The sequence below is a fragment of the Somniosus microcephalus genome, chromosome 3 (assembly GCF_052327205.1).
Source record: "Somniosus microcephalus isolate GS21.2 chromosome 3, FLI_Smic_1.0, whole genome shotgun sequence".
Taxonomy (NCBI): domain Eukaryota; kingdom Metazoa; phylum Chordata; class Chondrichthyes; order Squaliformes; family Somniosidae; genus Somniosus; species Somniosus microcephalus.
Window position 1 is genome coordinate 284,793,089 of NC_140989.1, and position 26,425 is coordinate 284,819,513.

General features: G+C 43.9%; 1 protein-coding gene across 1 annotated transcript in view; it reads left to right on the forward strand.

Annotated features, from left to right (window-relative positions):
• Positions 1 to 26,425, forward strand: part of efcab7 (EF-hand calcium binding domain 7) — a 151,491-nt gene that overhangs the window by 25,897 nt on the left and 99,169 nt on the right. The window contains exons 5-7 of the mRNA XM_085982688.1: positions 3,366 to 3,561; positions 8,868 to 8,992; positions 23,624 to 23,765. Coding sequence (XP_085838814.1) covers positions 3,366 to 3,561; positions 8,868 to 8,992; positions 23,624 to 23,765 — 463 coding nt within the window. The remainder of the gene's footprint in view (positions 1 to 3,365; positions 3,562 to 8,867; positions 8,993 to 23,623; positions 23,766 to 26,425) is intronic.

Here is a 26,425-nt window from a genome sequence, read left to right on the forward strand (position 1 = left end):
TGTGACCCCGAGATGAGCATCTGACCACGTATCCGCTTCATCACCAAAACTGCCTACTTCCACCTCCGTAACATCGCGCGACTCCGATTCTGCCTCAGCTCATCTGCTGTTGAAACCCTCATCCAAAGTACAGGTACCTTCAAAGTACTTGTGTATTTTGCTTAAACAGAATTTGCAGGAGCATACACTGAGTCTGTTGGCACAATTGTATGTTTACTGATACTGTGGAGTCACGTGCTTCATATTCAGTGTTTTGCTGTGGGAAGAGCGTTAATGGGGTGCAATTTTTGTGGTACCTGCAGTGGGTGTGGGGTATACTCCTATCTTCCACTTGCATTGTACAGTTTAGGAGTTTCTAAATCTAACGTTTGAGAATTTGTCTCGCATTGTTTATAAGTCATTAGCAGTGTGTTGAAACATAGAAATGAAAGGTAGGGAGCACATTTTGGAAACAAGGCACAGTATGCATCCAGTTGATTAGAAATTCGTGTGCGCAACTGAATTTCTGATGTGTTTCGAGCAAGTAAGGCTTCCTGCAAGGAGTGCCAAATCAGAACATTACCCCAATAAGCCTAAGCACACTGTAGTACAAGTTATACCCCTCTAGTTTAGTGTGGAGAATGGCGGCAGATCTGGTGAATATAAACTTGATGGAATTTCTGCGGGTGAAGGAAGGAAGAACCACCTCAAGCTAATGTTTCTCCAGAGACAGCAGTGCTGTAAACAGCAGGCAGTGGTGATTCATTTAACCTTGTCTGTACATGGCAGCAGTGTGATTTCTCCAATCGCACAAAATGTCGAGTGACCAGAAATGAGTTAGGATTGTGCAGTTACCAATGCTGTGGAATCCACTTCTCAATGCGGATGGAGCAGACTCCACAGCACCAGAATATTATAGAATTACTTCTACCTGAAGCTATTTTGTAACATTTGCATACCAGTACATTGGGTCAGATTTTGCGGTATGAATTCTCATTGTTATTAAATAGTAAATTGGACAGCAACTTCTGGCAACTGCACATGCACAGTTAAATGTGGAAATCGGGAAGATGCTGTCTGAGTTGCCCTGCTCCTCCACAAGCTTCGCTACACACCCGGTACCTCACTGAGAGACTCGGCATTCACATACATGGAAGGGTGTGAAGTTGCAGTACCTACCCACTAAACATGCCAGAAAAAGTTAGGGCTTGTCCATTCAAGTGTAAGTGAATTTTTAATGCCATAATAAGTCTTAATTACAGCCAAACAACCTCTGGCACTGAAAATTAGCTTTTACAAATGTGGAGTCTCATTCCTTCAGTTTGTAAATTATTGTTGGAGATTTTTTTTAAAATTTACGAATTAAATAAAACGTTTTTTTTACTTTTTCCTTTCTGTCTCTTTTATCTCTCTTTTTAATCCCATCTTCCTTTCCCTCTCTCTATTTTGCTTTCTGAACATGACTTGACATTGCATTAACTGTTCCAACTTACATTTCCCAGTTCAGTGTCTGTGGCTCAGTAGGGATTCCTCAACTGATTGGTTAAGGAGATACAGAGTTGCTTGCTCTGTTCACACAGATACCAGATCCCCCTGTAGAGGGTGCCGCGCTGTTTTGGATTCCTAATCACCTCATATTCCAGTGCAAAAACCCATGGAAAGTCTGTGGGCAGGTGTAAGTGTAATGAATGGCTAGTGCCGTTCATTCGCCGCTAACTGCAAAATCCAGGCTATTATATCCAAATATCTTAATGTCCATTTTTATTGCAATGATGTTGCTTCTAAACTGACCTATTTAAGCCAATTTGATTGGTTTGTGATTTAGAATTTCTATTTAAATATAGTTTCCCCCCTATTTTCTCCCTCTGTTGAGAGACACAGAGATCAGGTGACCTGCTCCCCAGGCCTCTGCCAAAGTCATTCACAATTAAACACTAAGACAGATGAGTGCCCCACTACCCTACCAATGAATTACATTGAAATTTCAGCACGGAGACAGGCTGTTCGGCCCAACCAGTCCATATTGGCATTTATCCTCCACGCAAGCAGTAGTCCCAATCCCAAGTGCCTGCCCTGCTCCCATATCCTTTTATTCCTTTTCCTTCCGCTATCTATCTAACTTAATCTTAATATTAATAGCACGCAACAACGGAGCACCAAAATGCTGTGCCACTCATTAATTTGGATCTAAACAGATCCAGCAGTATAAAACAGGTTTTGTTTACTAATTCACATAGATTGCTTTTCAGCTGGTATAAAACATTTGAATATGTCTCAAAGGCTGAGCAATAACAGTCTAATGGTTAAAATGAAAATGAAACTTCAAATATAAAATAAAACACTTTGGGCTAGAAATTTGGTGCCTTAGCGCCTCTGGGGGTGATAACAGGGTGCTAAGGAGTTACCGCCCGGGTGTGGCGATGTTACCGCCGCCCGCGAAATTCACCTGGCAGTTTGCGGCGGCAGTAACCCCATGCGCCACGATCTCCTGCGCCCAGAGATCGTGACGTCATCCGGCTGCACATTGTCCCAGACCCGAAATTTATTTCTGCCCCCTGCAGCATTGCCGGGTGATTACATCGACAGCTGCAGGAGGCATTGATTGGGAGGCCGGGCGCTTCGGGAGCGGTACTTAAAGGCGAGGTGGCCGAGGTAGGTTTTAAAAAAAAAAAAAAAAAAAAAAAAAAAATCTGAAATGTTCGTTGCGTTTTTTTTTGGTTGTTTCGTCGCCACCCATCGATCAGCCCGGCACTCTGCTGCAGTTGATCGGGCTGCATCGTGGCTGCCGTCGGGGACCAGTTACGTTTTTTTCTTTGCAGAGCCTGCAGCGGTGGCCCTTCCCTTTAATGGAGGGAAGGAGCCTTCCAACGTGGCAGCGCTGCACAACTTCCACCCCACCTGCTGCCTGCTGCACTCCAGGAATGAAGTGGAGCGCTTGATTTAGCGCTCCACTTCCTTCCTGGAGCGCAAAACCCAAATTTTTAAAAGTTGAGAAACATTAACGCTTGGTGCTAATCCACTGCTTCTTGATTTTTTTTTGTTTTCTAGCCTACTGTTTTTAAACTTGAAGTCCGTCACTATGGGCCTTGGCCCAAGACCTAGCATTTTCAAAACCCAAAAATCTACCTTAGCTGTAGGAGCTTGAAACAATAGCGGAGATCCAAAATGGCAGCTTTCCATATAAATGTAAAATACACTACAAAAACAATACCTCCTAAAAGATAAGCGATATTGTCGTAATGTTTTCCCTGAGAGGGGATGGAGAAGTATTCCCTAACCTTTCTTTCTCCTTTAAAAGTAACTAGTTTTCTGGAATTTGTTCATATGCTGATCAGTGTATAGGCAGGGAAAACTACAGATTAATGTTGCACCTCTTCATTTCACAGTTTTGTAACTTATTCCTGGCGACAGTTGAAACAAGTCAAAAGACTGCAGTAGCAAGATTAGAGGCTGATGCCAAGATGAAGCAACAACAGTTTGGAAGTTTGACAGACACTTCGCCAGAGCGTTCTTCCTCACCTTCATCAAAGTCATTGCTGGGAACTTCTCAAAATCCAGAGACCGAAATAATCCCCAGAAAAGGTAAACACAAGCACAGTATTCCCTGCACCATCAGTCACATTTAGAGCAGAAATGCCATTTAAAAAAATGATCAGTACTTTAATATTAGAGTTTTATTACTTCAAGTTACAAACTCTGTTTTTGTGATCATGTTATGATACACTACATAACCCACATAGGTACAGTAAATGTCATTATGGGTTCTAAGAAATTACAGTTCACTGTTATGTCTTATGAAAGTATTGAGTATTGATTACCGTGTTACAGAACTACTTTTGTTGAGTAAATCTGATTGAGTAGCCTTGTAGTCGGTGAAGTTTTGGAATGGGCGTTTGAAAAGTTTTGCACCTTATTAAGGCAAAATTTATTAAAGCAGCACTTCCAAAATGTATATAATGTGGTTACATTTATATTTAAGTTTAACAAGGTTCTGGCCCCTTTAATAAGGCTAAGTCTGATGATTTTTAATTGCTAGGTGAACAGAGATGTGGTAGGAAAAATGGCAGTTTTCCCACTGAGGTTTTCCTAATTGGCAGGATTATTTTAACTTCTTTGTGAATGGATGCTCACCTGTAGTGAGTGACATAATAAAACTCACTACGCACTTGGTTTGAGCATAAAGCAAGGCTTTAATCAACTTGTTTCAGGACATGGAAGTCTAGTTGTACTTCACTAGTTCCTGTCTTTACAAAATGTCCCTGACAAGCTGGGGCCAATGCCCGAGTATTTATACTCCTTGGACGGCGCCACCAGCTGGCCGTCCAGTGTTATTTCATAGGTAGTTTCTCGATGATGAGATTTATGACATTCTTCCTGCCCAAAAGATTTGGAAGTCCGACGACTTCCTCTTAATGGATTAGGCGGACCACGAATAGCCGCAGTCTTTTAGATTTTTGATAATGGCCAGAAGGCACTTCTCCTCGGACCGTGTCTTGGTCCCTGGGCTGCTTGATCCGTGCCGGTGGATCGACCTGAGGGAGGCTGGGGAGATCGTGACTCCGGGTGTGGGTCCCCACAGGCGCAGAACTGGCTTCGTCCCGTTGGTTAACCGGAGATTGACCGGCGTCCTGGCCCGGGGTGGCCATCCCATGGGGAGCGCTCGGCTCCCCTAGCGGATCCGGTGGGGCAGCTGGCAGATCCCTCGATGTCCCAGGTAGGGCGTCATCCTCGGGGGGGCGCAGAGTGTCGGCCTCATCCCCGCGGGTCCCTCCATCAGTCGGGTCCGCGGAACCGGCCGGACAGGGAGCCAGGTCCCGGAGCGAAACGGTGGGCTCCCGGCCATCCGGGTACCGCACGTGGGCATACGTGGGGTTGATGTCTCTAAGTTCTATCTCGTCGACTAGAGGATCGGTTTTTGACGATCGGACGAATCTTTGGAGCAGCACGGGGCCAGGAGCTGCTAACCATGACGGTAGAGACGTTCCATGGGTGGAGCGACGCTGGAAGCTGAAGAATCGCTCGTGAGGTGTGACATTGGTAGAAGTAGAAAGGAGAGACCTGCTGGAATGCAACGCGTCAGGGAGCATAGTTTCCCACTGCTGGTCTGGTAGATTGCGTGACCTCAGCGCAAGACGAACAGCGTTCCAAATGATAGCGTTGTATCTCTCACCCTGTCCGTTACCAATGGGATGGTACAGTGTCATTTTACTTGTGGCGATTCCCTGTTGGGAAAGATAACTTTTGAGTTCGCTTGACATGAAGGAGGGACCCCGATCAGAGTGGATGAAATTGGCCGTACCGCAAAGGGAAAAGACTTGATCAAAGCATTTGATCACTGTGGAAGTAAGCATATTGGGACAGGGGAAAGCAAAGGGAAAGCGTGAATATTTGTCCACCATAGTCAGTAAGTAGGTGTTCTGCGCAATGGCCCTTTAAAGTCAATGCTGAGTCACTGCATAGGCTGCATAGCGTGTATGAGCGAGCCATCCGATGGACGGAAGAATTGCGGTTTTCACTCTGCACAAATTTTACAGGAGGAGCACGTTCTTTTCACACCTTCCGTAGAAAATGGGAGATTTTTAGATCGCACAAAGTGCAACATATGGGTAACGCCAGGATGGCATAAGTCAGTATGAAGATCCGCCAGAGTCGAAGTTGACATAGAAGAGCAGAATGCCCGCGTGAGGGTGTCCGGGGCCACATTCTCTTTGCCAGGTCGATAATGTATGGTGTATTCAAAGGCAGCCAATTCCATCCTCCAGAGTTGTATTTTGTTATTCTTGATCTTAGTGTGTTTCCGGTTATCCAGCATAAAGGCCACGGAGCGCTGATCAGTTATAAGTGTGAAATGGCGATTAGTGAGAAAATGACTCCATTTACGTACCGCTTCGATGATGGCCGTAGCCTCCTTCTCGACAGGAGGATAATGGAGCTCGCTACCTTGCAAAGTTCTGGACAGAAATGCAATGGGTCGACCACCTTGATTCAAGGTAGCAGAGATCGCCACATCCGATGCATCGCACTCGACCACGAAAGGAAGATTTTCATCAATGGAACGAAGCGTGGCTTTTTCCAGTTGTCGCTTGAGGAGGTTGAAAGCTGAAATAGCCGTTGCCTCCAATGGAAATGACTTTGCGTGAAGCAGGGGTCGGATCTTGTCGGAGAAGTGGGGGATCTATTTCGCAAAATAGGCGAACGTCCCGAGGGCCCGACGAAGAGAGCCGAGATTCGTAGGGGGAGGGAGCTCCTGAAGCGGACGAAGTTGCTCCGGATCTGGTTTGATGACACCATTGCCCACCCAAGGATGTTGACTGATGGTACTGATTTCACAGATTTGGACTCACTTAAGGTTAAGTTGCGACGACGGAGAACGTCAAAAAATTTCTGGAGATTGGCATCATGCTCCTTCTGGTTATGACCAGCAATGGTGATATTATCTAGATGTGGAAAAGTGTCCGTTAAGTTCTCCTGTTTGACTAGGCTATCCATTGCCCGTTGAAAGACGGCCACTCCATTGGTGACCCCAAATGGAAGGCGACAAAACTGGTAAAGCCGACCATTGGCCTCAAAGGCCGTATACTTTTTGTCAGAGTCCTTTAACGGTACTTGATGATATGCGCTCTTTAAATCAAAAGTTGAAAATACCTTGTAGTTGGCAAGGTTATTGACCATGTCATCGATGCGTGGTAGTGGGTAGGCATCCAGGTCGGTATACTGGTTAGTAGTTTGCGAGTAATCGATGCAAAGACGTTTCTTGTGTTGCTTCAGAGGATTTTTAACAATGACGACTTGAGGCCGCCAGGAAGATGAACATGGCTCAATGATACTGTCAGCTAGAAGGCGAGAGATTTCTGCCTCGATAAAGGCTCGATCATCTCGGCTGAAACGTCGTGATTTAGTGACTATGGGCTTACATTGGGGGGAAAGATTGGCAAACAAGGAGGGTTCGTCGAGCGAAGCCGCCGAACGCGCACAAAACGGTACTTTGGAAATAGTAAGCTCCAGCTTTGACCCTCCAAACTCGAAAGTGAGTCTTTTGTGTTGTTTCTGGAAATCCTGTCCCAGGAGCACATCACTGCATAGGTTCTTGAGCACCCCGAGCCGGGTGGAGAAATAAGTGCAGCCATTGAGAATAAGGTTGACAAGACAAAAGCCGGAAGAATTGGTGGTCAGTGTCGTCAGAGCCATTGCAATTTCCCTGTCCGAGGGGTAAATACGCAGTTTTAACTTGCTGACAGCCTGCTCACTAATGAAGCTGTCAGAGCTGCATGAGTCGATTAGTGCACTCAAAATGTATCCATTTATCGAAACCTTCGTGGCTGCATGGGACAAACTTTGGGGAAAAACAGCTGTGATGGGAGGAGGGGCAGTTTTACCCTTGACAGCTGTAACCTTAGTAGTGGTTCTTGGGGGAGGAGCAGTTTCATAGATTGCAGCTGTAACCTTAGTAGTGGCTCTTGGGGGAGGAGCAGTTTTATAGATAGTAGCTGCAAAACTAACAGGAGCTCTCGACCGGTATACCTTAGAAAAGTGGCCTTTCTTACTAACAGCGGCTCTTGACTGGCATACCTTAGAAAAGTGACCTTTCTTGCTGCAATGATTGCAGGTCGCGTTACGAGCAGGACAAAATTTCCTATAATGGAACGCTCCTCCACAGAAGAAACACTTCCTTCCAGATTGCCAAGATGCCGCGAGGGCGGGGTCGTCATCAGTGTAGGTTTCTAGGGTAGGGTTGTCATCAGCTGGGTTGGAGTCATCATCCGTGAGGGCTTCCGCCCGAGGCCTATTGAAAGAGTCACTAAAAGAGATAGCAGCAGCTCGTGCACGTGGTAAAAGATAGGTGTCTGCATTCCTCTTTGCTAAGTCCAGGGAACATGCCTGGTCATAGGCAGCCTGTAACTTGAGGGTTTTATTCTCCAACAGACGCTGACGTATGAAGGGAGACGCAATCCAATTAATAAAGGAATCACAAATTAACTCCTCCTGGTACTGCTCAGCTGTAACAGCTTTAAGATTACAATCCTTGCTGAGCCTGCGAAGTTTCTGAAGGAATTCGTCAAGTGATTCCCCGGGCTGTTGTCGAGTTGTGGCCAGTAGATGCTGAGAAAAAATTTCATTTGGGGACTTGACATATAGCTGCTGTAGTATTTAGATAGCGGCATCATAGTCTACACAGTTTTTGATATAATCAAACACATGAGGGGATACGTAATTAGCAAGTATTTCTAATTTATCAGGAACATTTTCACCACACACCCTGAGGAAGTTGTTGAAAGTACGATACCAGTATTTCCATACCTTAGCAGCTGTAAGTGAATTCGGGTCCAGGTCAAGACGGGCGGGGCTGAGTAGTTTCTCCATGATGGATCGATTACTTGCCTGAGTTCCCTTCTACGGTTCGAGTCGTAGTTGGCTGTTCCCGAAATCACCCAAAGCGTGGAGTCGATATCAAGTTGATTAAATTGACGTAATAAAACTCACTACGCACTTGGTTTCAGCATAAAGCAAGGCTTTAATCAACTTGTTTCAGGACATGGAAATCTAGTTGTATCCACTAGCTCCTTGTCTTTACAAAATGTCCCTGACAAGCTGGGGCGAACGCCCGAGTATTTATACTCCTTGGACGGCGCCACCAGCTAGCCGTCCAGTGTTATTTCATAAGTAGTTTCTCGATGATGAGATTTATGACAGTGAGCATCTCTTTCTCTGATTAGAGAGACTGGCAGCATATCTTGGGTCTGCTGGGTTAGCATTGCTATAAGTAGGTACCGGTTTTTGAGCTGGTAACCTTAGTATAACTGTGCCTTTTATCGTACCACAAGCTCTGATCCTCAAATTAAAAATAACATGAAGTAAGGATTCTAATTATATGCACAACTGTATTCCAGCTGATAGCAGACTTTCATCAAGACCCTCATCTGCTCGAAGTCGTAGAGCCTCAATTTCTTCTGCCATCAGTATGGGAGCTACCACTACAAAAAGTCTGAAATTAACAGAGCCCAAAGCGATAAAGGTAATTCTCAAAGTTTCTGATTTCAGATCTGAAGCACATCCTTTATTATAGTTAAAAAAAAAAAAAAAAAAAAAAAAATTACAGTTGGTGGAAATCTGAAATAAAAACAGTGGCCGCGATTTTGCCAGCAATCGGCGGACCCGATTCGTGGCAGGTCAGCTGTGAAATTTAAAATGATTGATGACGGGTCAGGAACCCGCTGTCAAAATGCACACACCTGCATTTCCCGATGTCTGCCAGTGTTTAGCAGACCCGACAGGCAGCGGCGGGGAACCCAATTCAAATCATTAGTGGCTTGTTTACAGCCACTTAAATTCAAAAAGCTGGTGAAATCTTTTTTTGACGGGTCGCCCACTGGTTTCCAGCTGTGCCTCGACCTCACCTGTGAAGCTGAGGCAGGAGGTCAGTGGCCATTGAATCAGCTGTTGAGTTGACAGCTTCAAATGTCAAGTCAAAACTCCCAGCTGATTTGAGAAATGTTTCCTTAACCACTAGCTTCTCTAAACTGCATTTCCACTACAGATTCAGAAGTCTCCATCCAGTCTGATCTCATTACCTCTCCCACCGTTGACATCGCTTCTGTCATCCCTACTTCACCTGCTATCTATTCCATCAGCATGGGTGCACTTTATACTGTCTCACCTTGGTCCTCAGAATCTGACCACGATCAGCACCAACACCAGCATCACCAGGCACACCAGCTGCACCAACAACCACACCAACCTTCTCCGCAATCACCTGATGCTGCACAGGACACAGGGCATCAGCACCCGACCACATTGCTGCCAGGGATGACCTCACCATGACCAGATTTACTTCGCTTGATGCTGCACATCCTGGCTGCCATATGATGTGCCAGGTTGGCACCACCCCACACCAACAACATAACATATCCCTACAATGCCCAAGCCATTCCTTTCACACTCATCAGCATTGCGGGGGGTACTGTTATGTCTCACCATTCACTGCAACACATTAAGCCACTTCCAAAGGTGCACACAAATCTGTCCAAGAATGCAAAGTGTTGAAAATAAAGATTTCAATGTTTGACAGCACATTAACAGAAACCTCACATGAACATTGGCTAACCCTTGTGTGTTGTTAGTTGTTATGATTGGACTAGGATGAGGGTGAGTGTGAGGGGTGGCTAGTGAGATGGGGAAGCGATAATATAGATAAAGAGGGATGGGTGGAGGTGCAAGGTACGTTGGCGTGAGTAAGGATGTGCAGGAGTAGGGTAGGGAAGGCAGAGTAATGGGGACGTGATGAGAGGCACAGCAGGATGAGGTTGAGTTGTGGCTTTGCAGTAACGTTTCGTGACCTGCTGAGATCATTGAAAGGTTTGCACCACTGCAGCCTGGTCCTCCTGACCACATCCCTGTTTGTGTCCTCCTGTGCAATGTGCAACCAGGCTATGTTGATCTCCTGGGGAGGTCTCTTCCGCCCATTGGAAGGGAAGAGGACCTTCCTGCGTGCTGTGACTCCCTCCATAAGCATAAGAGGGAGTCATGGGAGAGCCTGGGTGCAGCTGTGCACCTCTGTGCAGTGCTTGTCTGTGTTTGCAGCACCTCAATGCTGTGGAACACTGACAGCACAAATGTCAAAGTAAATTTGCGCATGGTCCCTTTAAGGAAACCGGCTGATGTGTCATCAAATGATGTCATCAGACCCACTCCCTTCAATTGGCGTGAAACCCGCTGGGCAGGCTTCACAAGCCCAATCAGGGGAAAGTCATGTCGGAGGCTGGGATGGAGCCAACAGTGAAGCCGCGACCTGCCACCGACTTTGCCTGCCACGGACCTGTCGAGGTAGGGAAATTGTAGCCAATGTGCCAGAAACACACACAGGGTTAATCTGCTTCTGAAATAGGAAGACTGACTAATGTTTTGTGTGAAAACCATAATCAGAATGACAGCACTTTATGTCTTATTGTTTACATCTTTAGCTATATGTGTGGGGTAGATTAAACTTAACCACAAACATGCGGTGATAATGAAGTATAGGATAGCACAGATCTCTCTGGATAAGGAGGCAGAGAAAGGAAGAAACATAGAACCATAGAAGATAGGAGCAGGAGTAGGCCATTTGGCCCCTTGAGCCTGCTCTGCCATTCAATGAGATCATGGCTGATCATCCAAATTCAGTACCCTGTCCCTGCTTTCTCCCCATATCCCTTGATTCACTTAGCCTTAAGAAATATATCTAACTCCTTCTTGAATATATTTAATGAATTGGCCTCAACTGTCTTCTGTGGTAGAGAATTCCACAGGTTCACCACTCTCTGGGTGAAGAAATTCCTCCTCATCTCAGTCCTAAATGGCTTACCCCTTATCCTTAGACTGTGACCCCTGGTTCTGGACTCCCCTGCCATCGGGAACAGCCTTCTTGCATCTAGTCTGTCTAGTCCTGTTAGAATTTTATAAGTTTCAATGAGATCCCCTCTCATTCTTCTAAACTCTAGCGAATATAAGCCTAATTGATCCAATCTCTCCTCATACGCCATTCCTGCCATCCCAGGTATCAGTCTGGTGAATCTTCGCTGCACTCCCTCCATGGCAAGAACATCCTTCCTCAGATAAGGCGACCAAAACTGCACACAATACTCAAGGTGTGGTCTCACCAAGGCCCTGTACAACTGCAGCAAGACATCCTTGCTCCTGTACTCGAATCCTCTCGCTAGGAAGGCCAGCATACCATTTGCCTTCTTAACCGTCTGCTGCACCTGCATACATAAGAACATAACATAAGAAATAGGAGCAGGAGTAGGCCAATCGGCCCCTCGAGCCTGCTCCGCCATTCAATAAGATCATGGCTGATCTGATCCTAACCGCCAATCCACTATCACAGAACCATCTCCTGAATCTAACAGAATTAGACACACGAAATAGGAGCAGGATCAGGCTACACGGCTCCGCTACCCACAGGGCCATGACCGATCCGAACCTAGACTCATGTCCAAATTCCTGCCCGCTCCCCGTAACCCTTAATTCCCTTTACTTCTAGGAAACTGTCTATTTCTGTTTTAAATTTATGTAATGATGTAGCTTCTACAGCTTTTTGGGGCAGCATATTCCATGGACCTACCACCCTCTGAGTGAAGTAGTTCCTCCTCATCTCAGTTTTGAAAGAGCAGCCCCTTATTCTAAGACTATGCCCCCTAGTTCTAGTTTCACCCATCATCGGGAACATCCTCCCCGCATCCACCTGAGCCAACCCCTTCACAATCTTATATGTTTCAATAAGATCGCCTCTCATTCTTCTGAACTCCAATGAGTTACTTGCTTACCTTCAGCGACTGGTGCACAAGGACACCCAGATCTCGTTGCACTTCCCCTTTTCCCAATCTATTGCCGTTCAGATAATAATCTGCCTTCCTGTTTTTGCCACCAAAGTGGATAACCGCATTTATCCACATTATACTGCATCTGCCCAATCGCCCAACCTGTCCAAATCATACTGGAGTTTCTCTGCATCCTCCTCACAGCACACACGCCCACCCAGCTTTGTGTCGTCTGCAAACTTGGAGATATTACATCTAGTTCCCTCGTCTAGATCATTATATATATTGTGAATAACTGGGGTCCTAGCACCGATCCCTGCGGTACCCCACTAGTCACTGCCTTCCACTTGGAAAAAGAAGGGAATAAACTAAATAGTGGGGGGGGATACGCTGAGCAGAAATTAAAAAAGTAAAAGAAAAGTGAGAAGGCAGAAGTGCAGGGTAGCGATAGGGGTAATGATGACCAGGGTGTGATGGGAAGGGACAGAGCGTATACACGCAAGAGTGCATCAAAAAGAGGGGTCAGAGCAGGGAAAAATGGTAAAAAGATAAAATTAAAAGCTCTATATCTGAACGCACACAGCATTCGTAACAAGATAGCTGAGTTGACAGTATAAATAGAAATAAATGGGTATGATCTGATAGCCATTACAGAGAAGTGGTTGCAAGGTGACCAAGGCTGGGAACTGAATATCCAGGGGTATTTGCCATTTCGTAAGGATAGGCAGAAAGGAAAAGGAGGTGGTGTAGCTCTGTTAATAAGGGATGAGATCAGTGCAGTAATGAGAAATGATATTGACCTAGAAGATCAAGACGTAGAATCAGTTTGGGTGGAGATAAGAAATAATAAGGGTAAAAAGTCACTGGTGGGAGTGGTCTACAGGCCCCCAAACAGTAGCCACACTGTAGGACAGAGAATAAATCAAGAAATAATGAGGCTTGTAAGAAAGGTACGGCTATTAATCTTTTATGAAGATTTTAATCTTCATATTGATTGAACAAAGCAAATTGGCAATGGTAGAATTGAGGAAGAGTTCTTAGGTGTATAAGTGATCGTTTCTTGAAACAATATGTTGTGGAATCAACCAGGGAGAAGACTATTTTAGATCTGGTAATGTGTAACGAGGCTGGATTAATTAATGACCTTGAAGTGAAGGATCCTCTTGGGAAGAGTGATCATAGCATGGTAGAATTTCAAATTCAGTTTGAGGGTGAGAAAGCTAGGTCTGAAACTAGTGTCCTGACCTTAAAAAAGGTAATTACAAAGGTATGAAGGCAGACTTGGTTAAAGTGGACTGGGAAAATATATTACAGGGTAAGACTGTAAAAAAACAGTGGCAAACATATTTAAAGAGATATTTCATAACTCTCAGCAAAGATATATTTCAGTGAGAAAGAAAGACCCTGAGAGAAGGATGAACCATCCGTAGCTAGCTAAGGAAGTAAAGGATGGTATCAAATTGGGAAAAAAAACATACAATGTTGCGAACCATAGTGAAAGGCCAGAGGATTGGGAAATTTTTTAAAAGCAGCAAAGGACGACTAAAAAAAATGATAGAGAGCGAAGATAGCTTATGAGAGTAAGCTAGCAAGAAATATAAAAACAGACAGAGCTTCTACAGGTATATAAAAAGGAAGAGAGTAGCTAAAGTAAACGTTGGTCCCCTAAAAGATGAGTCTGGGGAATTAATAATGGGAAACAGGGAAATGGCGGAGATCTTGAATAAATATTTTGTATCTGTTTTCACGGTTGATGACACTAAAAGCATCCCAATAATGGATAATCAAGGGGCTATTGGGGTGGGGGGGAACTTAAAACAATCACTATCACTAGAGAGAAAGTACTAGGCAAACTAATGGGACAAGTCCCCATGACCCGATGGTGTGCATCCTAGAGTCTTAAAAGAGGTGGCTACAGAGATAGTGGATGCATTGTTTATAATCTACCAAAATTCTCTGGATTCTGGAGAGGTCCCAGCGGATTGGAAAACTGCAAATGTAATGCCCCTATTTAAGAAAAGAGGGAGATAGAAAGCAGGCAACTATCGACCAGTTAGCCTAACATATGTCATTGGGAAAATGCTGGAGTCCATCATTAAGGAAGTGATAGCAGGACATTTAGAAAATCATAATATAGTCAAGCAGAGTCAGCATGGTTTTATGAACGGGAAATCATGTTTGACAAATTTGCTGGAGTTCTTTGAGGATGTAATGAGCAGGGTGGATAAAGGGGAACCAGTAGATGGTGTGTATTTGGATTTCCAGAAGGCATTCGATAAGATGCCACATAAAAGGTTACTGCACAAGATAAGAGCTCACGTCATTGGAGGTAATATATTAGCATGGATAAAGGATTGACTAACTAACAGAAAACAGAGAGTTGGGATAAATGGGTAATTTTCAGGTTGGCAAACTGTAACTACTGGGGTGCCGCAGGGATCAGTGCTGGGGCCTCAACTATTTACGACCTATATTAATGACTTGGATGAAGGGACTGAGTGTAATGTAGCCAAATTTGCTGATGATACAAAGATAGGTGGGAAAGCAAATTGTTTGGAGGACACAAAGAATCTCCAAAGGGATATAGATAGGCTAAGTGCGTGGGCAGAAATCTAGCAGATGGAGTTTAATGTGGGAAAATGCGAGGTTATCCACTTTGGTAGGAAAAATAAAAAAGCAAATTATTATTTAAATGGGGAGAGATTACAAAATGCTGAGGTACAGAGGGATCTGGGGGTCCTTGTACATGAATCACAAAAAGTTAGCATGCAGGTACAGCAAGTACTGTAATTAGGAAGGCAAATAGAGTGTTGGCCTTTATTGCAAAGGGAATGGAGTATAAAAGCAGGGAAGTCCTGTTACAACTGTACAGGGCGTTGGTGAAACCACACCTGGAGTACTGCGTACAGTTTTGGTCTCCTTATTTAAGGAAGGATATACTTTCATTGGAGGCAGTTCAGAGAAGGTTCACGAGGTTGATTCCGGAGATGAAGGGGTTGTCTTATGATGAAAGGTTGAGCAGGTTGGGCCTATACTCATTGGAGTTTAGAAGAATGAGAGGGGATCTTATTGAAACATATAAGATTCTGAAAGGGCTTGACAAAGTAGATGCAGAGAGAATGTTTCCCCTCGTGGGGGAATCTAGAACTAGGGGGCATAGCTTCAGAATAAGGAGGCACCCTTTTAAATTGGAAATGAGGAGAAATTTCTTCTCTGAGGTTGTGAATCTTTGGAATTCTCTTTCCCCAAGAGCAGTGGTGGCTGGGTCATTGAATATATTTAAGGTAGAGATAGACAGATTTTTGAACGATAAGTGAGTCGAGGGTTATTGGGAGCAGGTAGGGAAGTGGAGTTGAGGCCAAGATCAGATCAGCCATGATCTTATTGAATGGCGGAGCAGGCTCGAGGGGCCAAACGACCTACTTTTGCTCCTATGTCTTATGTTCTTACGTAAACTTAATTTAATTCAAACAGTTTTAAAATGTGAATCCATGGATAATTCTGCTGGTTATGTTGCATTATTGCTCTATGTATTTTTCCCGGTCAAAAATGTTACTGAATACAAGAATGTTATTTATCCACAGAGACCCGAGTGTCCATACTAAAAATAATAGCTCCAGATAATGAACATAATGTAATTTGCACTGTTGGTCCAATTGAAAGGAGCGCAGAAACAGCACAGTAGCCCTAAGGACATAGTCTGCAGTACATCGCAAACTATTGTGGCGACATTACGGTTTACTAGTCACTCTATCATTGCATTTTGCAGACTTGTGTATTTCTTGTTGCAATAAAGTGGAGCAGACAAATAATAAATATTTAATGATTTCCCCTCTTGCACTAGTGCAGATTTTGTGAATTCTAGAATTACTTTTTTTTGATAAATATATTTTAAATTGCAACATCAGAGGTATTTATTTGTAATACGAAAAAAAAACTGCAAATGCTGGAAATCTGAAATAAAAACACAAAATTCTGGAAATACATAGCAAGACAGTCAGCAAGTAGTATTTATTTGCTAGCATTTCCCTACTTTTGCCCTGAAGGCACCAAGTCTTACTGTTACACAGTTCAGTGGTGCTGACTGACTTTGGGTCCCTTGTCTAAGTGGCCATTCTTCATGATTAAGCCCAGATAGTTAGTGGTGGCTGGCTATTTGACTGTAACAGGTGCCACAGTGGAGCCCAATCATTTTCTTACCCAACATCTATTGGTGATTCTGCAACTAAATTTTCAATGTTATACAACACTTTACATCTGTATGGAGCTGTTACTCTCCTGTGCCAATCAATACATTAAGTGCCAATATTATTCCATGTTTGAATCCCTCCAATCAGGTTTCCGCCCTTGCCACAGTACCGAAACAGCTCTCATCAAAGTCACAAATGACATCCTTTGTGACTATGACAAAGGTAAACTATCCCTCCTCGTCCTTCTTGATTTGTCTGCAGCCTTTGACACAGTTCACCACTCCATCCTTCTCCAACGCCTCTCCACTGTCATCCAGCTGGGTGGGACTGCACTTGCCTGGTTCCATTCTTATCTATCTAATCGTAGCCAGAGAATCACCTGCAATGGCTTCTCTTCCCGCTCCCGTATCATTATCTCTGGTGTCCCCCAAGGATCTATCCTTGGCCCCCTTTTATTTCTCATCTACATGTTGCCGCTTGGCGACATCATCCGAAAACACAGCGTCAGTTTACACATGTACGCTGACGATACCTAGCTCTACCTCACTACCTCTTCTCTCGATCCCTCCACGGTCTCTAAATTGTCAGACTGCTCATCTGACATCCAGTTCTGGATGAGCAGAAATTTTCTCCAATTAAATACTGGGAAGATCGAAGCCATTGTTTTCGGTCCCCACCACAAACTCCGTTCCCTAGCCACTGACTCCATCCCTCTCCCTAACGTCTGTCTGAGGCTGAACCACACTGTTCGCAACCTTGTTTGACCTTGAAATGAGCTTCCGACCACATATCCGCAGCATAACAAAGACCGCCTACTTCCACCTCCGTAACATCGCACTATCTGCCCCTGCCTCAGCTCATCCGTTGCTGAAACTCTCATCCATGCCTTTGTTACCTCCAGATTAGACTATTCCAACACACTCCTGGCTGGCCTCCCACATTCTACCCTACGTAAACTTGAGATGATCCAAGATTCGGCTGCCTGTGTCCTAACTCACACCAAGTCCCATTCACCCATCACCCCTGTACTCGCTGAACTACATTGGCTCCCAGTTAAGCAACACCTCGATTTCAAAATTCTCATCCTTGTTTTCAAATCCCTCCATGGCTTCGCCCCTCCCTATCTCTGTAATCTCCTTCAGCCCCACAACCCCCCGAGATATCTGCGCTCCTCTAATTCTGCCCTCTTGAGCATCCCTGATTATAATCGCTCAACCATTGGTGGCTGTGCCTTCTGTTGCCTAGGCCCTAAGCTCTGGAATTCCCTGCCTACACCTCTCCGCCTTGCCACCTGTCTTTCCTCCTTTAAGATGCTCCTTAAAACCTACCTCTTTGACCAAGCTTTTGGTCATCTGCCCTAATTTCTCCTTATGATGAAGCATTCAAGATTTACTTTGGTGATCATAACCTCTTGATGTGCTGCAGTCTTAGAGCAAACTCCATACAGCATGTTCTAAAATAAATGCTGTTCTGGGGGAAAAACTTTTACCATAAGGTATTCATTTCCAAAAGTAGTTCCAAGTGAAATTAGGCAATGTCTAGCTGTTGAGCTGAATAATTGAAGAAACACTTGAAACAAATACGCAAACTCTTCCATGGTTTTAGTGTGATGAGATCCTGAGCCATACTGACTTGTAGGTCCCAGGTTCAGTCCCTGATCTATGCTGAGTTAGCTGATTTTATCCAAGGCGATGGTAGGCATGCTGCATTACTTGGTGAGGAACATATAAAGAATGGCCAGCTGGGCATGGTGCTGGAGGGCAGGTAGTGCCCATGGAACTGCGCACCAACACAAGTTAGCACCTTTTGAGAAGGGCAGAAATTGAGAAAAAACACAATGAAAATAAAAAATAAATCTGGTTTAGGCATTTAAGTATTATATATGGATCAGACGCTATATGATGAAAGAATAGGGAAGTAATTTTATAGGTTGATGGGAATTCTGCAATTGGATTGGGAGTGTATTTGGATCTCTACTGCATTTGAGAGAATTTAGATTGAATCTTGTAGGGAGTTTGAGCATCAGCCAGTTATAGCAGAAGATCTAATTTTGAAGTTACAAGTATTTTTTCCCCTCTCTTTTTCCATATTACAGAAAATAAATATTGACTGCACATACTACTTGCTTGTTTCAAAACTAGAATCAGCCTCTTTCAATTTTAGTTCCTAAGGGGTAAAGATAACATGATATTGACTTTGTAAAGTCAATATTTGTGTAGTGTTAATGTTGATTTTTTTCCCCCCTCTTTTCTTTCCTTCCTTCATCTCTCAACTTCTGTTAGATTTTCCTTTCAGCATTCAATACAATAACAGCTGTAAATGCTCCAAGAGAAAATTGGAAAATGTTACTGTTCTGGTTGTGAATGGGAGCCTGGAGACCCTCTGTAAAAATTGTGCATTGATGATTTTAGTGCTGCAGCACAGAGAAATAACAGAGCCACATCTCACTTGACACCTCTTTCCCCTCCATACAGTGCAACCCAAAAACACAAAGGCAGCATAAATATATGATGAAATGGAAAAGATGTCATGGCTTCCTATATTAAATGTCTGAATGCAGGGTCTCAGTGGGACCGTATTTCACATTCTCCTTCCAAGTAATTATACCCCTTAGGCGCTTTTGTAGATAATTCTATCCCAGTAATAGCTTCCACCAAAAAAAGACATCTGATGCAGGAAACACTCTGGTGTTGTTTTATTTTGAAATCTTGTTTTGTTTAAACAATATGGCAAAGTGTTGTAAATTATTGCAGTATATAGTTAAGCTTGTTAAAGGACTACACACTAGTTTCATTTGAATTACCTAGTTGGTTAAACATTTTGGGAGGAGCAGAAATAGACAGTGGCTACACAGGCTGAAATATTCCTTTCTTGACTGACCTGGTTATTTTATCAAATGACCACCACATCACAGTTTGTGCAATCAGTTCCCATTCACTCCAGTTAAGCAGAGTTTGATTAAAATAACATAGCATTAATTGGTGGTTTTAGCTGCTGGTGCCAAACTCTTTAAAAATAAATACAGTGGCACATTAACCAAGTGGCAGTATTTTTGTTTAAAAAAACCCCAGCTGCAACCACATTTAAAATCTGTGCACTTCTTTGCTCATTTGCAAACTGAACTTTGTGAATAATGTTGTGCCTGGGGCATGGTGATGTCATAATATATTACAGCCCAGCCTCTGTCTGCTCTTTGTGATCAGTGGGTCTGTCTTTTTTTTAATCTTGAATTTTGTCCCAGACGTTGGAATTTCTAAAATAAAAAAGACGTTCATAATGTATCGATCTTGCACGATATTATCTGTTTCAGCAGAGTTAAAACAGATTACATTTTACTTGTAAATTATGATGAAAGTAGTGTGGTGACTTCATCAATCACACTTCATTGCTGTTAACTGTGTGGAGGATATCACATGGGTGATGCGCTGTTACAGCAACTCTTTCACAGGTGAGATTGCTGCCAGTATGCATGATCACAAAGAAGAATGTTGGCCGGAATAACCTGCCGTTAATAAGATCTTTCATTTAGTCGATAAGTTCATGACATACCTTTAAATAAATTTAGGTTATAGCCAGGGTAAAGGCTTGTTGTAGTCCTAGGCCAATTAGACCAGAAGGCCCCAGTTTCAGTTCCAGTCAATGCTGAGTTAACTGATCTCAGCCGGGGCAGCAGTTATGTCTCTACAATTGGCCTCAGTGCCCCAGGCTAGAGAAGTAAAAAATCTGCCAGGGTTCATGCTCTTGATGGTTATCCAGTGACCCCTGCTGGAAAGTGCATTAGCAGATATTGGGTAAGGACGCAATTGAGCTTGGCTGTGAAGTGCACCATCTTTGAATGCGTTCCCAACGTTCTCCGTCTAGGCTTACACATGAAGAATGGCCACGTGTGCAAGGTACCTGAGGGTCACTGGGGCCAGTGGATCTATACCACAGTGTACAGCAGTCCATGCCATCAGTAGAGGCGGGGAGACAATTGGTGTCCAACTGGACTTTGCTGTATATCCTCTTTGATTTGAACATCTCTTTTTAAATAAAAAGAGGATTAGGTTTTGCTGAGATGGGCATTAACAAAAATGAAATCACACTAGGAAATAAAGCAAAGGCAGAGAATTTAAGAATGTGTACCAGTTTATTTTAATATACTGTATTAGTGAGCCAATGCATGGCCAGTGACTTTTAATATTTAATGTGACAGAACAAAATCTGGCAAGTTGTTCACTGTGGTGAATTATGCAAATACCAAACAGACAAAATTAAAAATTAATAGTTGGAAGGGAAGTCGGGTGAAATATTTTCATCCAAAGAAATGTTACCAGGGAAAGCCATTGAAGCTGACAGCATCTGTGTGTTCAAGGTTCAATTTGATGTGTTTCTGAGGAGAGAAGAGTTTGAAGGGTGTAGTAACAAGTTGAGTAGTAGTATTAAAATCAACCGTAAAGGGATGGGCTTGTTGCACCAAATGTCCGTAACTGTGAAGAATTGATGCGTAAAGAAACGTGTTTTAAAACACATTCATTTTGTGCCTTGGCATGTTGGATTTAAAGGTGCCTCTGTTAAGCTGAGCTCCTGTGTCAGTTTTGCTGCTACTCGGAGGATGGGAGTGGGGGGGGTACCAGATGCTTTTCTCAAAAAAAGGGAAGGAGGGAAAATAATCCCAAGCCACTCTGTACCTTCTATTAGTTGATTTATGTGTAGTTTAATGGTGAATGCCTCAGAGCATACGAGTCCTGCTTGTGCATGGTTTGGGAAGACCGGGGAAAGGAGGAACGTACCCTAAAAGAGGGTATCTCGTCCTGCATTGTACGTAAACATAAAATCTTTGTGCTGCGCTGTGTGACTGATTTTGTTCCATAATTTTCTGCACGAGATAGTATTGTTGAATTTACCTGTAAAATAATTCACCAGAGCTACAGTGCACAGTAAAGCATTTGTAATGCATTGCATTAAAAGCATTAACTTTCAGTGGACGGAACTTTCTGAATGGAAATCTAAGTGACTGGAGCGCCATCTGGTGCATTATCAGAAACATACTGCCAGTGGAATTGTTTGTAAAATTTCAGGAAGATACAGTCCAGCTGTCCAATTGAAGCGTCCTTAATCTACCATAACTGTGGATTTGGCAGACTCTGGCATCCCTTGCTCCATACACATCCTGCTACATTGGGCTTCAAAACTGGAAATAACATGGTGTTACTATAAAACACAACACATTATTTAAAAGACAGCCGCCAAGCAATGCAGATTGTCTTTTTAATCATTTTGTTCCTTTTAATTTCACAGGAAAACATAAAGAGAATTAATAAAACAAATCTTCTATCATGCATTAACGTGCCAAGTTCAGTTAGGTTACTTAATGTCCACATTGTGCTTCATTCATTGCTAGCTTGCACGAGTGCATTGAATGTGTTAGCAAGGCAGTATCTGCATGGGCGGCATTATGAGCGGTTAGTAATGGGTTGTTAGAAGTGCCTCTGCAGGGGACAGGCCAAGTGAACAGATGGGTGAGAGCATCTTGGGCGGGCTTGTCCAACGCACACACGGACGCACTCTTAAAGGAAACAGCCAAGGCTTGAAGGAGTTTATGCCATAACAGAAGTGTTACATGTTCATGTGTCTATCAGAAAAAACACAAGGTTAGAAAAAAGCTGCTTCAGGATACAGTGGAGTGTCACAAAAGTAGTGGGATGTGGCCATTATCCTTCTACACTGGTGTGGTCCCCATTTCAGTCATGTTGCTGTATGAAGGGACCAAACAAAGGCCAAGCACATCCTTAAATGGGTGGAGGCAGAGGACAGGCCTAGGGAATGCAACTCAACAAAATAGTTATTGTCCAACGAGCTTGTGCATCTTTGTAGAGTGTGGTTTCAATCTGAGAGCAGATTACTTCATGCCCTCTCTGTGCAGTTGGATCTGTGGACAAGAGACCATGGAAACATTAAAAAAAAAGTATAATTTGGGATTAAACCAAGAGATCATTATCCTCACCAGAAACAACCCACTCTCAAAATAAATTGATTATTACTATTGATGTTTCTAAAAATGTTTCTTCACACCAATTAAATATCTGTAGTGTAAATACATTTGGCATTATTAATTTTGTTGTAACTGGCTTGGAGTATCCCATTGTAATTAGGTTTTTTCTTAATGTAAATCTTTGTCATAGATTAATCAATGCACTACAGTCATGAAGGTAAAAAATGCTTTTTGATTAACAGAGACTGGCATACTCTCTGGGATCCTTCTGGGAAGTTAGACTTGCACTGCCTCTACATTCTAACTGCACAACCAATAAAAAGCCTTGCTGAGCCAGTGTATTTTGTTTACATGAGCAGATATTATTTTGAGTTGTAAAAGCTTGTCTTTATAGGATATGTTAGAGGAATAGTTTTTGGACTAAAGCATATATTTTCTATCAGATTTAATACCAGTATATCAGATCACCAATACACTGTGTCAGAGTGCTGACATTTGAGTTCACATCCATTCTTCTCCTGACACATGGAATTCCCAATCTCAGTCATGCTGCCCCGAGAAGATGTTGAGAAGAGGCCAGACATGCATCTTAGTGGATGGTTTCAAAGTGCTATTGGCAGAGGCCAGGGAGATGGGCCATTGCCTTCTGTGGTGTATGGTACAAAAGCTGAAAAAGAGAAAATTTAGAAAAATTTTAAAAGAAAAGGGTCTCGCTTCCCACAAAAACTTAATGCCTTAAATCGACATCACTATTTTTAATGATTCGTATGCCATACTTAACAGTGTCATGTACTTGTAAGTTTATGATCCACATGTTAATACGTTTTGAATGCTAGGGCAATTGATTTGTTGTATCAGTGAGTTTAAAACAAAATCACTCGTATCTGCTTAGAAGTTGGCATTTTCACTGCCTCAGAAATGTTTGATGTAAAATAGCAGTACTTGGGCATCAGATCACACTATACATGCTACGTGTAGAAATTTTCATTGCCCCAAATCACTGATCCTACTAATGACTAACATTTCCAAGATTCCACTCTTGTTATACCTCAATATATCCAAATGTGAAATGTTAGTTTGCTGTCTGTCTGTGTTACTGAATGAACATTAATAAATAAATAAGTTTTGCACCTCTGTTGGAGCGACTTTTCTATGCTTTTACCATATATATGCTCTTCTCATTCTAGAACTGGCAACATGCTTGGTCAAAGGGATGCTTTTTCCTGGAAGATGATGGTGGAATCGTCAGTCATCGGTATAGACTGGAATTGCATCAAACAACAAATGTTTTTCTCACCATCAGACCATTAAATCTCAGCCAAAGTGAAGGTATAGTTTGCCAAATATTCTGCAACATCTTGTCTACTGTGGTGAGACGTCTCTAATACTGAAAACAATCCAAGCTAACACTAGGGTCGGAATTTTGCCGGCGCTCAGAGTGCGGGTTTGGAAGTGGGTCCGATGTCAAAATCATAAAGATTGACAGCGGGTTGGTATCCCACTGTAAACCCGCCTCCTTGTCAGTTTCCGAAGTGTCTGGTCTGTCACTCCTGAACAGACCTGACGCCAAGTGGGTGGGTCAGCCACTTTAGATACTTAAAAGCTTGTTGAAAGGTAGTTGGGCACCATTTTACCAAGTACTTACCATTTTACCAGCTTTTCCACGAGTTTCCCGGAGTGCGGGGATCATGTCAGGTAAGTAGGTTGGGTGTTGTGTCAGCATGGAATGATTTACTAACCTGACAACTGCAAACGGTCTATGAAAGCTCCCATTTCATAGGTCTTCACTTTCCAAGGTTAGAAGCTGTTGCTTACTGCATTTAGAAGACAGATTGACCTTTATGCAGTTAGCAAGTGTTTGGAGCAAACTCTCTATCCAGTGTCACCTCATTGGAACAACCTCTCTCACCAGTGACAAATTGCTTGTCATCTCAACCTCACCTGCCATCTATTCCATCAGCATCGGTGCCCTTGAAAAAATCTCACCTTGGTCCTCAGAATCCCACCACGATCAGCCCCCACACCAGCAGCACCAACATCCACACCAGTCTTCTCTGCAATCAACTGATGCTGCACTGGACACAGGGCATCATCACCCGTGCACATTGCTGCCCGGTACACCAGCGATAGCCTCACCATGTCCAGATTTGCTTCACTTAACACTGTACACCCTGGCTACCACATGATGCACCAGGTTGGCTACCACATGATGCACCAGGTTGGCACCACCCCACACCAGCACCACAAAGCATCCCTACAATGTCCAAACCATTCCTTTCACACTCCTCAGCATTGGGGGGTGGGGGGGTAGTTGAATGTTATGTCTCACCATTCACTGGAACTCACTAAGACACTTTTAAAAGTACACACAAATCTGTCCAAGAAGTCAAAGTGGTGAAAATAAGGATTTCAATATTTAACAACACATTAACAGAAACTTTACACGAACATTGGCTAAAGCACACAAGTGCCTACCCTTGTGTGTTGTTGGTTTGAATGATTGGACAAGGATGAGGGCGAGTGTGCGGGGTGGCTAGTGAGATGGGGAAGTGATAATGTAGATAGAGGGGAATGGGTGCAGGTGTAAGGTAAATTGGTGTGAGTAAGGATGTGCAGGAGAAGAGTAGGGAAGGCAGAGTGATGGGGATGTGATGAGTGGCACAGCAGGATGAGGTTGAGTGTGGCTTTGCAGTAACGTTTGTTGATCTACTGAGATCATTGAAAGGTTTGCGCCACTGCAGGCAGGTCCTCCTGACGATATCCCTGCCTGTGCCCTCCTGTGCAATGTGCAACCAGGCTGCGTTGGTCTCCTGGGGAGGTCTCTTCCTCCCATTGGAAGGGAAGAGAACCTCCCTGCGTGCTGTGACTCCCTCCAGGGAGAGCCTGGATACAGCCACGCACCTCTGTGCAGTGCTTGTCAGTGCTTGCAGCACCTCACTGCTGTAGAACACGGACAGCACAACTGTCAAAATGAATATGGACATGGCCCCTTTAAGGAAACCGGCTGATGACGCGTCATCAGATGACGCCACCAGATCTGCTCCCTTTTAATTGGCCGGGAACCTCGCATGGCGGGCTTAACAAGGCCAATCAGGGTAAAATCACTTGGAGGAGGCGGGATGAAGACGGGAGCGGGGTTTGAGGCCGCTGCCTACTCTGGCCACACTGGACTTGCCATGGCTGGTGAAATCGCAGCCTAGGGGTTTGTTATAGACCACTTGGTCAGCATGAGAAGGAGGGCAATTTTTCCTGTGAAGGGTAAGTGAGAAGAGGAAAGTTATTCTAATGGGAGACTTCAATCAACCTGAGAGAAAACCCAAGTGGTTTAGAGTTAGAGTTGGTAGATGTGGTGTATGACTGCTTCTTGACACAATGGCCCCGATTTTCCCGAAGGTGCAGGAAATTGTCGGGTTCCGACCCGAATCTAAATGGGTCAGCCAGCTGCACGCAATTTTCCCTCAATTGGCCAATTTATTTCCAGCGTGTGGGCACCCTTGCTAATTGTCCATTTCCAGTCAGAAAGCCCCACAGTATGATGTCATCATTCGTGGTGCTTTTAAAGTGTCCAGCAAGCTTTTCAACCTCTGCAGGCTTCCCAACCAGTCGTACAGAATGGCAGAGGAGCCTGCACCAGCTGTTGCCAGTGCCAGTGGCAGAGGTTGAGCTGCTGCCAAATTTGATGAGACGTCACTGCAGACATTGGTGGATGGGGTTAGGGCCCACAGGGAGGTCCTCTTCCCTAGCACAGGGAGGAAGAGGCCTCCCCAAGAGACCAGGGCTACATGGATGGAGGTGACTGCAGAGGTCAACTCTCAGGGAGTCACCCGCCGGACCTGGATGCAGTGCAGGAAGCGCTTCCATGACCTTCACCGTACAGGGAAAGTAAGTATGAAGTTTCCATCACCCTCAACCTGATCCCCATTGCCTTTCCCCAACAGCACTCAGCTTCAGCAATCTCTTCCTCCACATCCCACTTCACAGTCACATCC